The sequence below is a fragment of the Phocoena phocoena genome, chromosome 2 (assembly GCF_963924675.1).
Source record: "Phocoena phocoena chromosome 2, mPhoPho1.1, whole genome shotgun sequence".
NCBI lineage: Eukaryota > Metazoa > Chordata > Mammalia > Artiodactyla > Phocoenidae > Phocoena > Phocoena phocoena.
In genome coordinates this window covers 28,562,919-28,578,070 of record NC_089220.1, presented here as the reverse complement: position 1 = coordinate 28,578,070, position 15,152 = coordinate 28,562,919, and the positions used below count along the sequence as shown (strand labels likewise).

General features: G+C 44.3%; 2 protein-coding genes across 2 annotated transcripts in view; one reads left to right on the top strand and one right to left on the bottom strand.

The window, feature by feature from the left end:
* Positions 1-1,010: 1,010 nt before the first annotated feature.
* Positions 1,011-15,152, bottom strand: part of HEATR4 (HEAT repeat containing 4) — a 35,182-nt gene continuing 21,040 nt past the window's right edge. The window contains exon 16 of the mRNA XM_065872454.1: positions 1,011-1,169. Coding sequence (XP_065728526.1) covers positions 1,011-1,169 — 159 coding nt within the window. The remainder of the gene's footprint in view (positions 1,170-15,152) is intronic.
* RIOX1 (ribosomal oxygenase 1) lies at positions 13,070-15,043 on the top strand. Its single transcript, XM_065872876.1, has one exon. It carries the CDS (start codon positions 13,070-13,072, stop codon positions 15,041-15,043), a length of 1,974 nt encoding a protein of 657 aa, XP_065728948.1.

Genomic DNA, 15,152 nt, shown 5'->3' with positions numbered 1-15,152 from the left:
CCAAAGTGCTTTTTTCCGCCGTGTTCAATAGCTGCTGGGTGTTCATAGTGGAAATTATTGCTTTTTATATTTCTGATCGTAACAGTGCAACCACAAGAGAGGATCTGATTAGGGGGAGAAAAATGGAGAGAGAAATTCATATTGGCTCTATTTTAATCACTGAATGTCCCAAAGCTGTTTAGGGTGTAAACAGCAATCAATATTTAGGAAAGAAAGCTGCATGCACACTACTATGAGTTCTGGATCTTTCCTCGTCCATGGCAGTTTTTTGGGTATTGTGTGCTCTTACGGGATCCCAGCTTAGGATACAGATAACAGTTTGTAACTCTCCCATGATGCCTTAATCTTTTAAGCATTAAGTACATTAAGGAGGCTCATGAGAATTGCTAATCAGCCTTGTGAAACTGCAGCAATGCTTCCTAGGGATCTAAAAGTGTTCATACCCACCCACGCAGTACAAGGTGGAAAATATTGTACTAGCTCTGTTTTCTTGTAACAGTCCAGTGACATGGCTTCCTTATTGCCTTCTGGGCTGCAGTTAAAGAACTTGCTCTAGACCAAGACTGGACTTGTAGATAGAAAACATCACTTAAGATTTTCTTTCCTAGATTAATGGGATTCTAGTTTGGGTTTCAAAGGGCTCTTTGTATAGCTTACAAAAGATTCTGGGTCTTTGAATATTTCTCTTCTAGTAAAATTTGGAGTTCTGACCTATATTTAGTATATGACTTTTCTGGGTTATAGAAAAATATGGACTGTCACCTAATGTGATGTCAATTTTCTTTAACCCTCTGTGTAAATGGTGCACATTAAAGAGCCAGGTTTACTGTTAAACGTTTTTCTTTATAAACATAATGACAAAGAGATACACATCAGTTAAAGAGAAGAATGTGACTAGGTCCACTGCTGCCTGTGTCTTGGAGGAAGAGAAGGGCTCATCCTAGAAATAATTACCTTTCCTTCTAGGGGAAGAGGACATGACCCTGGAAAAAAACTGAGTTTTTACTTAGCTAGAGATCTTGGTTGTCAGATCCAAATGGTCCCATCGCAATTCTTTTTTCCCGGGCAGTGCGCAGATCTTTGACAAGTGATGAATGACCTCTGCTTCTTGTGTTTAGGCCCGGGACTGGACTCTGTGACCAGGGATTTGGCGTGCGGGGCCTCACAGGCTGCAGAGAGATATTAACATGTGAGCGCATGTGCAAAATGTGGTCTCATGTGACAGATCCAAAGAGAAAGCCTCTTCAGCCATGGTTTTATCAGAATAGCTCTGTGAACTACCATAATAAATAAAAGAATAGAATCTATGAGTCCAAGACCTGCCTGTTTTGACTGCAGTCAGCAGCCTAATGTGGAGAATATGCCTGAATTTCCCACCCAAGGCTTGGCCCTCCACATGGCGATCTTTGGGGTTAGCCTGTGTTTTCTATGTCTTTATTAATATGTAGTAGTAGCAGCAGCTATGGGAACTGTAGTAGCAATGACTAAAGAGCTTTATTCTTCATGTGTGCTAAGGTGGATTCACTCAGGGTGAACAGCCCCTGGGGACACAGCGCTGCTCTATTTTCACCTTATAAACCAAAGTAGTGATGGCCATGGTTGAGTTTGTACCTAGGTTAAAGCGTTCCCAGGAATCTAGGCTGTTCTAATGTTAATCTAGGTTTCTGTATTACTCTATGAAATAGTAAGAGAGTTATCTATCTCATTCCCAAATGTATTCTAGCTTAGGGCCAAAGTACAAATGGAATCCCATTTACTAAACGTCTAAATATTTAAATGTTATAAATCAAGCTAGCAGGGATTTCCCTGGTGGTCCAGTGGCTAAGACTCCCACCCACTGCGGGGGGCCCGGTTTGATCCCTGGTCAGGGAACTAGATCCCGCATGCTGCAACTAAAAGATCCCACGTGCCGCAGGATCTTCTAAGACTGGGCGCGGCCAAATAAATAAATAAATATTTTTTAAAAATCAAGCTAACAAACGGTTTTTGTTTTTTTTTGTTGTTTTTTTTGCGGTACATGGGCCTCTCACTGTCGTGGCCTCTCCCGTTGTGGATCACAGGCTCCGGACGCGCAGGCCCAGCGGACATGGCTCACGGGCCTAGTCACTCCACGGCATGTGGGATCTTCCCGGACCAAGGCATGAACCCGTGTCCCCTGCATCGCAGGCGGACTCTCAACCACTGCGCCACCAGGGAAGTCCCCAAACTATTAACTAAAATACATACTATCACCTACATTGACAAAAAGACCAGGTTTGAATTTGGAATTTTTGCAGTCTTTGGAGCTCCTTACCAGAATGTGGTGGTGCAGGAAAACTGCATTATAAATAAATGCACCATGTTTTTCTTTTGTGATAGGATCAAGCAAAATAGAATACATCAGAATTGTGTATTTGCAGGGAGCAAACCTCTAATGGTACTACAAATGGTGAATTTTTAAAAATTTTAATTAATTTATTTTTTGGCCATGCTGTGAAGCATGCAGGATCTTAGTTCCCCAACAAGGGATGAAACCTGTGCCTCCTGCAGTGGAAGCATGGAGTCTTAACCACTGGACCGCCAGGGAAGTCCCTTGTGTATGTATATATCTTCCTCCTTCATTAAATAAATAGGAAAAATTTTATTATGGTGCCTAATGAATTTAATGGGATTATTTCTGATTTTTTATATTGGGTCGGCCAAAAAGTTCATTCGTGTTTTTCCCATAAGATGCTACAAAAACCCGAACGAACTTTTTGGCCAACCCATACTTGACTACTCTTTAATTAATCTCAAAAGCCTAACCCCAAAGTTTGATATATGCCCACTTACATATACGCAGAGAGAACACCATGCCTTGTATAATATTTCTTATTTCACAAATAACTTACAATTTTAGCTACATATTATATTGTATTTTTGCTATTTAAGGAAAAAGAACCAACACATTATTTATTATCTTGTTTTTCATTACTTAAAAAATTGAATAAATCAATTGTGACGGGTCATATCATTTTAACTTTTAATTTGTAAGTCTCACCTGCACATGAATGTTTGTAGCAACTTTATTCATAATCATTAAAAACTAGAATCAACCTTCGGTAGGTGAAATGAAAAACAAACTGTGGTACATCCATACAATGCAATATTGTTCACAGACAAGAAATAAGCTCTCAAGCCACAGAAGACTTGGGTGAACCTCCTTGAATATGTATCGCTAAGTGAAACAAGTTAGCCTGAAAAGGCTACATATGTATGATTTTAATTATATGACATTCTAGAAAAGGCAGAACTACAGAGATAATAAGAAGATCACTGATTGTCAGTTGTTTGCGGGGAGGAAGAGAGGATGGAAAAGAGGAAGCACAGAAGATTTTTAGTGTGGTTAAACTATTCTGCATGATACTGAAATGGTGGATACATGGCATTATGCATTTGTGAAAACCCGTAGAACTATACAGCACAAGAATGAAACTTAATGAATACAAATTTTAAAAAAAATCATTTAGGAGGTCAGGGAATCCCAGGAAAAACCCAGACTATGACAAGAGAATATAACCATAACCTCAATTTAAATACATATTTTTGTTACAGACAGTGTTATGATGATGAAAAATATTTTCAAGCATAAACATATAGTATATTAGAATAAAATTCTGTCTGGAAGTTATTTCAAAATGGAAATATAAGCTTAAAAAATACATTAAATTTTCACCTTCAAAGAAGAGCTTGTTTATTTTATAATTTTTTAAAATGGATGATGGTAGGTATCGAACTGTTATAGACTTAGTTGGATGCATTTTAAAGTGATGTAAGTTTTTTGTGGGTTTTCTTTTTGCGGTATGTGGGCCTCTCACTGCTGTGGCTTCTCCCGACGCGGAGCACAGGCTCCGGACGCGCAGGCTCAGCGGCCATGGCTCATGGGTCCAGCCGCTCCGCGGCATGTGGGATCCTCCTGGACCGGGGGACGAACCCACGTCCCCCGCATCGGCAGGCGGACTCTCAACCACTGTGCCACAAGGGAAGCCCGATGTAACAGTTTTAATTTAAAATATCAATATATATAAATGCTGGACTATGTAGATGTTAGAAATTAGATGCTTTGTGTCTATTTAAACTTAAAAAAAATATTTGATGTCAATGAAAAAAGGTGAAGAGGTGACATAGCTTTTCACAATTCTTTTAGAGGGTCCATGAGCAAAAGAGTTGGAAGTTCAACATCCTAGACAGCATCTTACATGATGTACTGCAGGACTTGGCAGACTTCTGTGAAGGGCCAAATATTAATAGTATATATTTTAGGCATTGTGGGCCTGATGGCCTGTGTCAAAACTGCTCAGCTCTGCTATTGTAGTATGAGAGTAGCCACAGACAGTTTGTAATGAATGAGTGTGGTTGTATTCCAATAAAATTTATCTGTGGGCACTGAAATTTGAGTTTTGTACAAATTTTATTTCAGAAAATATTATTCTTATTTTGATTTTTTTCAACCATTTAAAAATATGAAAATCATTCTTAGTCCACAGGGTGTGTAAAAATAGGAGTCAGGACAGATTTGGCCTGAGAGTTATAATTTGTTGATCCCTAATTTACAGTAATTTGGTAAAATAGTTTTACAAATTAGTGAGTCAGTAGTCTCAAAGTTAGACTGTAATCTGTCTCACATTTGCCAAAGCAAAGTCCTATATCCTTGAGGTCTTAAGCAAAATTATTCAAAAATGTATAAAGTTAAACATGAAAGTTCTTCTATTGCCAATAATGCCATTCCCCAGAGGCAACCTCTGACTTCAAATATTCAACTGTGCAGTCACACACACAAATACAACATATGTGGTTTTAAAGAAACTATATATAAATGTATATGGATTTTTTATAAAAGGGACAACATATATGTTGTGCTGCAATTTGATTTTTCAGTTTACAATATATTTTCAACATCTTTCCTAGTCATTATTTTTAACAAGAATTCTTGAAACTTAGTCGACATTTGAGTCATTTCCAATTTTGAAATGATAAGCAATGAGCATCTGTATATATCTCTGTCTCTATCTCTCTCTATCTCTATCTCTATATGTTTGTACACATGGATGAATATTTCTGTAGGATAGATTCCTAGAAGCAGTATTACTGGATCAAAGATATCCACATTTTTATGTTGATGGGGTCATCCAAAAGTTTATCCTAGGGTTTCTCAACCTTGGTACATTTAGGGCCGGATAATTCTTTGTTGTGGGGCTGTACTGCACATTGTAGGATGTTTAGCAGCATCTCTGGCCTCTACGCATTAGATGCCAGTAGCATCTCCCCTGTTGTGACAATCAAAACTGTCTCTTGATATTGCCAAATGTCCCCTGGAAGGGAGGGGGGTCAAAATCATCTTGGGCTGAGAACCACTACCCTGGACACTTGTTTTTCTTTTTTCTTTAATTTCTTTTTCTCCCTATCCCCCTTTTAACAACTTATCATGTTATCCTTCCTTCAAAAAGGAAAAATGCTTAAAGGAATTTGTGACTTAGTATATATCACCCCTCTGTTATGGGATAAATTGTGTCTCCCAAAATTCATGTGTTGAAGTTCTAACCCCCAGTACCTCAGAATGTGACTGTATTTGAAGACAGGGTCTTTAAAGAGGTTATTAAATTAAAATGAGATTGTAAAAATGGACCGTAATCTAATATGACTGATGTTCTTATAAAAAGGAGAAATTTTAACACAGAATTGTACAGAGGGAAGACCATATAAAGATTGGGAGAAGGCAGTCATCCACAAGCCAAGGAGAGAGGCCCCAGAAAACAGCCCTGCCAACACCTTGATCTCGGACTTCTAGCCTCCAGAAATTGTTTTCTGAAAATAAACTTCTTCGTTAAAGTCAGCCAGTCTGTGGTACTTTGCTACAGCAGCCCTGGCAAATTATTACACCTTCCCAGTGTATTTGAATTTTAAATAAAGAATGAATGAAAAAGGCAATGACTTATCCAAAGGTATACTATCTAACAATGGGATTTGGTGGGGGAGATAAATTTTCTGAGAGGATTCAGATCATTCTATGTAGATTTAAACATGGGATTGGCTCTATTCAATCTCTTTTCTACAGCAGCTTCTCTGATGAACAATTAGTAACTTCTATAATCTCAATGTCAAATTTCTTTCATTAAACAAAGATAATATCAATTCAAAAAAATAAGAGCAAGGCAAGCAATGATTAGAGATCAGAAGAAATGAAATGAATTAGGGAGAGAAGTTTGTTGTTTAAAAAAACACTATATAAGTTTTTCTTTTTTTTTTTTTGGCTGTGCCCTACAGCTTGCGGGATCTTAGTTCCCCAACCAGGGATGGAACCCTTGCCCCTGCAGTGGAAGCATGGAGTCCTAACCAGTGGACTGCTAGGGAATTCCAAAAAAAACACTATATTTTTAATTGCACAAATGATATGTACAATGTAGAAAACCCAGACCATGCAAATATGCAAAGAAGAAGAAAATAAAAATCACCTGGAATCTCACCATCCAAAGACGATCACTGTTAAATATTGTGGCATAAAGACTCCCAAACTTTTTTCAGTAGTACGTATATATGGATGGATGTATATAGATAGATAGAAATACACATATATATCGACACACACATATATATCTCCCAAATGGGATCCTACCATAATACTTACTTTGTCTGATTTTTTTCTTATTCAATGATATATTGAGAACATTATTCCATGTCAGTAAATATATTTCTTTTTCTTTTTCTTTCTTTTTTTTGTCTGTGTTGGGTCTTCGCTGCTGTGCGCGGGCTTTCTCTAGTTGCAGCGAGGAGCAGGGGCTACTCTTCTATGCGGTGCGCAGGCTTCTCATTGCGGTGGCTTCTCTTGTTGCGGAGCACGGGCTCTAGGTGCGCAGGCTCAGTAGTTGTGGCTTGCGGGCTCTAGAGCACTGGCTCAGTAGTTGTGGCACTCGGGCTTAGTTGCCCTGTGGCATGTAGGATCTTCCTGGATAAGGGATCAAACCTGTGTCCCCTGCATTGGCAGGCGGATTCTTAACCACTGCGCCACCAGGGGAGTCCCAGTAAATATATTTCTGAAAATGGTTATTAATAGCTGCTTTTGTTGAACTAAGTAAAGCCACAGGAAAATGATGAAATTAAAAGTAAGTCAGTCTCCAAAAGGTGTCTCCCAGTCACGAGGGAAACTAGAAGACAGATAGCAACAACATTCTTTACTTGAGGAATTCATAAAATGTTGAAAAAAGAAAAGGATGAGGTCACAGGAAAGACTAAGAGGAGGAGATATTGTACAGGATGTGGAAAAGACAAATTTACAGCTCTCATCTAGCTAAGCCCAGTGTTTCCCAGCTTTGCCAGCAGAGAAGCATAGCTCATCCCCCCAGTTCACTACAGGATGTGTCCACTGTCTATTGAAAACCGCTCCCTTTGAAAAAGCAATGAAACCTCCCAGTGCCATCCTTGACCTGCCCTCTGCAATATTTCCCTGGGGAATGTGATATCAGGGTCTGGCCAGCACACACAGCCTGTATGTCAATTAGGAAGAGGGCTCCCCCTCTGCTGGCCCTTCCTCCAGACACTGCAGCCCTAGAGTAGGGCACAGGACTTTTGAGGATAACATCGGTTGGTTTCAGACCCTACTCTGGCCCTTGGCCAGGTAACTTTGTGCAGAGCGATACCTCACACGATGGCCTTGTCTGAAACGGTCCCACTCACCATTTAAACTTCCACAGGGCACAGGCAAAAATAGTCTTAATCTTCCCATCCCATGCTGTCATCCTGGCCAATTCAAGAACTCTGACTCCCCCACCCCTAGTTTCTCTGAACTAGGCCAGAGGCACAAAAGCCATCATACAGGTCCTTGCCCCATAATAATAAATTATAGCTACCATTTTTTTAAGTGTTTAGATCTGTACCAGATCCTGTGCTAAGTGCCCTGCATGCATTATTTTATGCTCACAACAAAACATTATTTTCTCCATACATCTATGAAGAAGTATGTTCAATGACTATTCCTACTTTACAGATGAGATTACCGAGATCTGAGAGAGTAACTTGACTAAGCTAATGCCACAGATAATGAGTAGCAGGGACTCAATTCTGGTTGGTCTGCTTCCCACAAACATTTCCTGTGCATCTTCTCTGTGAAGAGCAGTGTGCTAAAAGCAAGAGAAAGAGGCATACGGAAGTCCTTTGCTCGAAGGAGTTAACAGTTTAGGAAGTTTAAGAAGGAATCTGATATATAATACACCAATACATGCACAATGTGCTAAAGCAATGTGAAAGGGCCAAAGTCCTCCTGTGACTAGGGAGATGGGAGAGCCTTTGGGGAGGAGATGGAATGTGAAATGGGCTTTAATAAGGGTACTTGTTTTTATTTAAGGTTTTTTTGATGTGGACCTTCTTTTTTTTTTTTTTTCCTCTGTACGTGGGCCTCTCACTGTTGTGGCCTCTCCCGTTGTGGAGCACAGGCTCTGGATGCGCAGGCTCAGCGGCCATGGCTCATGGGCCCAGCCGCTCTGCGGCATGTGGGATCTTCCCGGACCGGGGCACGAACCCGTGTCCCCTGCATCGGCAGGCGGACTCTCAAGCACTGCGCCACCAGGGAAGCCCCATTTTTTTTTTTTAAATCACAAACATTTATTACTTTCCCCAAAGCAGTTTGAAAAACATTTGGGAGGCAATGTAGAAGGCCCACTAGGTAGAATTAAAAGGCTTCTTTCTTTCGTTTTTTTTTTTTTGAAATATAGTTGATTTAAAAGGTTGTGCTAGTTTCTGGCATACAGCAAAGTGATTCTGATATATACATATTCTTTTTCAGATTCTTTTCCATTATAGGTTATCACAGGTATTGAATATAATTCCCTAATTCCCTGTGCTAAACAGTAGGACTTTGGTGTTTGTCTATTTTATATACAGTAATGTGTATATTAATCTTTTTTTTTTTTTTTTTTGCAGTATGCAGGCCTCTCACCGTTGTAGCCTCTCCCGCTGCGGAGCACAGGCTCCGGACACCCAGGCTCAGCGGCCATGGCTCACGGGCCCAGCCGCTCCACGGCATGTGGGATCCTCCCGGACCGGGGCATGAACCCGCGTCCCCCGCACCGGCAGGCAGACCCCCAACCACTGCGCCACCAGGGAAGCCCCTGTATATTAATATTAATCTTAATCTCAAGATCCTAATTTATCCCTCTTCTCCCCTTTCCCCTTTGGTAACCATGTTTGTTTTCTATGTCTGTGAGTCTATTTCTGTTTTGTAAATAAGTTCCTTTGTATCATTTTTTTTAGATTCCACATAAAGGTGATATATGATCTTTGTCTGACTTACTTCACTTAGTATGATAATCTCTAGGTCCATCCATGTTGCTCCAAATGGCATAATTTCATTATTTTTTATGGTATATATATATATATATATATATATATATACCACATATTCTTTATCCATTCATTTGTTTTTGGACACTTAGGTTGCTTCCATGTCTTGGCTATTGTAAATAGTGCTGCTATGAACATTGGGGTGAATGTGTCTTTTCGAAATAGAGTTTTTGTCTTTTCTGGATATATGCCCAAGAGTGGGATTCCTGGATCATATGGTAGCTCTATTTTTAGTTTTTTAAGGACCCTCCATACTGTTCTCCATAGTGGCTGCACCAACTTATAGTCCCTCCTACAGTGCAGGAGGGTTCCCTTTTCTCCACACCCTCTCCAGCATTTATTATTCGTAGACTTTTTGATGATGGCCATTCTGACTGGTGTGAGGTGATACCTCATTGCAGTTTTGATTTGCATTTCTCTAATAATTAGTGATGTTGAACACCTGTTCATGTGCCTTTTGGCCATCTGTATGTCTTCTTTGGAGAAATATCTATTTAGGTATCTGCCCATTTTTTTTTAAAGATTTTTTTATTTTTATTTATTTATTTTGGCTGCGCTGGGTCTTAGCTGCAGCACACGGGATCTTCGTTGCAGCATGTGGGATCTTTTAGTTGCAGCATGTGGACTTCTTAGTTGTGCCATGCACGTGGGATCTAGTTCCCCGACCAGAGATCGAACCCAGGCCCCCTGCATTGGGAGTGCTGAGTCTTACCCACTGGATGACTAGGGAAGTTCCTCTGCCCATTTTTTGATTGGGTTTTTTGTTTTTCTAATATTTAGCTGTATGAGCTGTTTGTATATTTTGGAAATTAAGCCCTTGTTGGTCACATTACAAATATTTTCTCTCATTACGTAGGTTGTCTTTTTGTTTTGTTTATGGTCTCCTTTGCTGTGCAAAAGCTTATACGTTTGATTAGGTCCAAAGGCTTCTTTCTTGAACTGAAGTTTCTCTCCTATTCTTGATTAGGTCTCTTGTTTTGAGTTCCAGAGAATATGGCAGGGGAAACCAGCAACATTGTTTCTCATCAAGGCCCAGTATAAGCCCACATGTTGAGCTGCCTGGAGAGTTTGCAATTTCTTTTTTTTTTCTCTTAATCATTATTAGAGTATAGTTGCTTTACAGTGTTGTGTTAGTTTTTACTGCACAGCAAAGTGAATCACCTATATGTATACATATATCCCCTCTTTTTTGGATTTCCTTCCCCTTTAGGTCACCACAGAGCATTGAGTAGAGTTCCCTGTGCTATACAGTAGGTTCTCATTAGTTATCTATTTTATACATAGTATCAATAGTGTATATATGTCAATCCCAATCTCCCAGTTCATCCCAACCCCCCCCCATTGCCCCCTTGGTATCCATAGGTTTGTTCTCTATGTCTGTGTCTCTATTTCTGCTTTGTAAACAAGATTGTTTATATATATACGATATTTGAGTGTTCCCTGGGGAGGCAAAATTGCCCCCACTTGAGGACCACTGTAATAGACCATGTGAGAAATTAAAAGGGTAGATGTGACACCTGGGTAGGGGTAAAATCGAAATGCTTTCTCAAGGGTTTGGATAGGAATGTGAGGAAGAAGATTGAGAGATCAAACAGAAACACAGAAAAGGCCCTAGAGGCCATGTAGTCTAACCTGCTCATAATTGCTTGCAAGGTTGTAAACTCTTTGGAAGGAAGTTTGGTAAAACCTATAATAATCACAAAAATTATCTTGCCCTATAATAATCACAAAAATTAAACTGACCCAGCAATTCCATTCCTGGTAATCTATCATAAATGTTTCAAATGAAGACAAGTAATCTTTATGTATAAAGCAACAATAGTTACATGGGGACAGTGACCATGTTCTCAACAATTGCACCCTCATGCCTACCACAGTGCCTGTTAATGAGAGGTCCAGATTTAAGAAGTCGATTTAAGGTTCAGAGGAGGTGAGTTTGAAGATTCTGGAGAGAGAAGTTGTAGCTAATAAAACAAAATCCCAGAGGGGGTGGGAAGGGCAGTTATCAAGAATATAGAATGGCCCCGGGGGCTTACCTGGTGGCGCAGTGGTTGAGAGTCCGCCTGCCGTTGCAGGCGACACGGGTTCGTGCCCCTGTCCAAGAGGATCCCACATGCCACGGAGTGGCTGGGCCCATGAGCCATGGCCGCTGAGCCTGCGCGTCCGGAGCCTGTGCTCCGCGACGGGAGGGGCCACAACAGTGAGAGGCCCTCGTACAGCAAAAAAAAAAAAAAAAAGAATGGCCCCGATTCCCCTGAGGAGGCGCAGGTCGGCCCCCTCCCCACCCCTGCCGCCCGAGTGAACTGGCTTGACGAGGGACCAAAGTTCCCCTGGACCAAGACGCTGCGCGCAGCTCTTCCTAAACAGCATGGGCAGCTCGGAGAGAACACGTGGGACTCAGAGTTGGTCTCCCGCAGCAGCTCGGGGACACAGGAAATTTTTTGGATGGACGCTCAACTGCCACGAAAAACAGTGAGGATATCGCTCACCTCTGCATCCCCGGTGTCTAGAAGAGCGCCTGGCATATGGTCACCTCTCAAGACCTTCTGAAGTAGGATAACACGAGACGTGGACTCTAAAAAGAATCGTAGGCAGCCTGTATATATAGTGAAGCTCCTCTGAGTCACTTTGACTGGAGAAACTTGGGTCACTTGGTTAAGCACAAGCCAATCATTGTGGCCAGGCCTTCCACAGTCTGGGAGCATTCACTGTGTTCTGCAGCACTTCTGGAGGCCAAGTGGAGTCCCAGCACAGGATGATTCTTCAAAGGAAATTCAGTCTTTCGTCGGGGGGGGGGCGGGGGTGGATGGCCGGGATGGATGCTGGGCAGGTAGACTCAGCATATGTTCACTGAATATGGAATTATTAAGTCAGAAAATATTCCTTTCCAGTTTAATTAAGAAGTAGCCTTGGAGATGAACTTCAAGTTTGAGCTGGATTAAACTAGCAAAGATGAAGGGAAGAAAAAGCAAAGTGTGCATTTCCTTGCAGGTTGATCGTGTCCTCTGAAACGTGTCCCATGAAGGCAGGTGATAGTCTGTTTCGTTGTCTTGTTTATGATTGTTACGCCGATGCCATCGCAATGTCTGTCACTTACTAGTCAGTAAACATTTGTTAAATTAAAAATATAAAATAAAAAAGAATACAAGTAGAAAAGTCTGTAGCTTCATTTTCAGGGAGAGAGCAATGACTGAAAATTTGTAATGGAGAGGGGAGGAAGGGAAGTTAGGCGGAGGAATTTAGGACTTCAATCAGTCTGTAAAGAGACCCAGGTGGATCGAAATTTGAACCTAGAACTTTGCCTGAGGGCATTCCTTGAAACCAAGAATTGTGCGCTTTCTCATGCAGAGCTGCTGGGGAACGTGTTTTTCAGAAACGGGGACCTCCCGAGGAACACTGCAATTTGCAGACACTAGAAGGAAAAAGTTCAGTAGCTGACTTTCTTTCTCCTGGAGTCCCTGGCAACTTGATTTGTAAACTGCCCCCTAAATATGGAATCCGTGTTAATTTGGCAGGGACTCTACCGCTCTAGCGGGAAGCCATGCATTGAATTAACATTTTCTAAAGGGGCCAGCCGGAGGCGCCGATGGAAGAATGGTGGGCGGGGACAACCCAGAGGCGGCTGGAGGCCCACCCCTTTCCCAGAGTACACTGCGGAAGCCGACTGCCTGAACCGGCTTCTCGCCATCTCCCGCTGGGCTCGGGAGAGGGTAGGACCATGGACGGGCTCCGGGCTAACGCTGGGCTGCCGAGGCGCGGGCGGTTGAGGCGCCGGCGCCAGCCACAGCCACATAGCGGGTCGGTCCTGGCCCTGCCCCTGAGGCCCAGGAAGATCCGAAGGCAGCTGAGGAGAAGTGTCGCGTCCCGGATGGCCGCGCTGAGGGCCCAGGCGCTGCCGAGCGAGGACTCGGAGGACTCGAGGGTGGAGTCGATGGTGGACGATCGCAGGGACCCGCTGGCTGGAGGGGCGGCGGCCCTCTCGGAGGTGACCCGGCGGGAGCCGTACGGCCACCTCGGGCCCGCGGAGCTGTTAGAGGCCTCGCCCGCGTCCCGATCCCTGCAGACTCCCCGCGCCCTGGTGGAGGCGCAGACCCCATCGGCGCGCTTGGTGGAGGCGCAGACCCCGCCGGCGCGCCTGGTGGAGGCATCCGCCCTGCCGGCACGCCTGGTGCAGGCCTCGGGTCCCCCGCCGCGCTTGGTAGAGACCTCGGCCGTGCTGTGCTCTGCCCAGCACTTGGCGGCCGCCCCGCCGTCCGTGGCTCCAGCGACGCTGTCGGGGCCGCAGGGGGAAAGCGCGGGCGGGGAGCTGCCCTGGGACTCCCCGCTGCAGCGCGTCTTGGCTGAGCTGAACCGCATCCCGAGCAGCCGGCGGCGGGCGGCGCGCCTCTTCGAGTGGCTCATCGCGCCCATGCCGCCCGACCATTTCTACCGGCGCCTATGGGAGCGCGAGGCTGTGCTGGTGCGGCGACAGGACCACACCTACTACCAGGGTCTTTTCTCTACCGCCGACCTGGACTCAATGCTGCGCAACGAGGAGGTGCAGTTTGGGCAGCACCTGGACGCCGCGCGCTACATCAGTGGGCGGCGCGAGACCCTGAACCCACCCGGCCGCGCCCTGCCCGCCGCCGCGTGGTCCCTGTACAGGGCCGGCTGCTCCCTGCGCCTCCTCTGTCCGCAGGCTTTCTCCACCACCGTGTGGCAGTTTTTGGCTGTGCTCCAGGAGCAGTTTGGAAGCATGGCAGGCTCCAACGTTTACCTCACGCCCCCCAACTCGCAGGGCTTTGCCCCCCACTACGACGATATCGAGGCTTTTGTGCTGCAGTTGGAAGGTAGGAAACTCTGGCGGGTCTACCGACCGCGGGATCCCACCGAGGAACTAGCCCTGACATCCAGCCCCAACTTCAGTCAGGACGACCTAGGAGAGCCGGTGCTGCAGACGGTGCTGGAACCTGGAGATTTGCTCTATTTTCCCCGAGGCTTCATTCACCAAGCCGAATGCCAGGATGGAGTGCACTCTCTGCACCTGACCTTGTCCACATACCAGCGCAATACCTGGGGCGACTTCCTGGAGGCTGTACTGCCTCTGGCAGTGCAGGCTGCAATGGAGGAAAATGTGGAGTTTCGTAGGGGACTGCCCCGAGACTTTATGGATTACATGGGGGCCCAGCATTCGGAGTCTAAGGATCCGCGAAGAACTGCTTTCATGGAGAAAGTGCGGGTCTTGGTTGCCCGCTTGGGACACTTTGCCCCTGTCGATGCTGTGGCTGACCAGAGAGCCAAAGACTTCATCCACGATTCTCTGCCCCCTGTGTTGACTGAGAGGGAGAGGGCACTAAGCGTTTATGGGCTCCCAATTCGCTGGGAGGCTGGGGAACCTGTAAACGTGGGGGCCCAGTTGACAACAGAAACAGAAGTGCACATGCTTCAGGATGGTATAGCTCGGCTGGTGGGTGAGGGAGGCCATTTGTTTCTCTATTATACAGTGGAAAACTCCCGAGTTTATCATCTGGAAGAGCCCAAGTGCTTGGAGATATACCCCCAGCAAGCTGATGCCATGGAACTCCTGCTCCGCTCCTACCCAGAGTTTGTGAGGGTAGCGGACTTGCCGTGCGACAGTGTGGAGGACCAGCTTTCCTTGGCGACCATGTTATATGACAAGGGGCTGCTGCTCACCAAGATGCCTCTAACCTGAACTAGTTACTCCTTGACTGCCAGAAACAAGACAGTAGTGATTCTCTCCTACCACCACCACTTTTCTGGGGGGGAAAATTCGTTCTTACCTTAATAACCATCACTGTGCT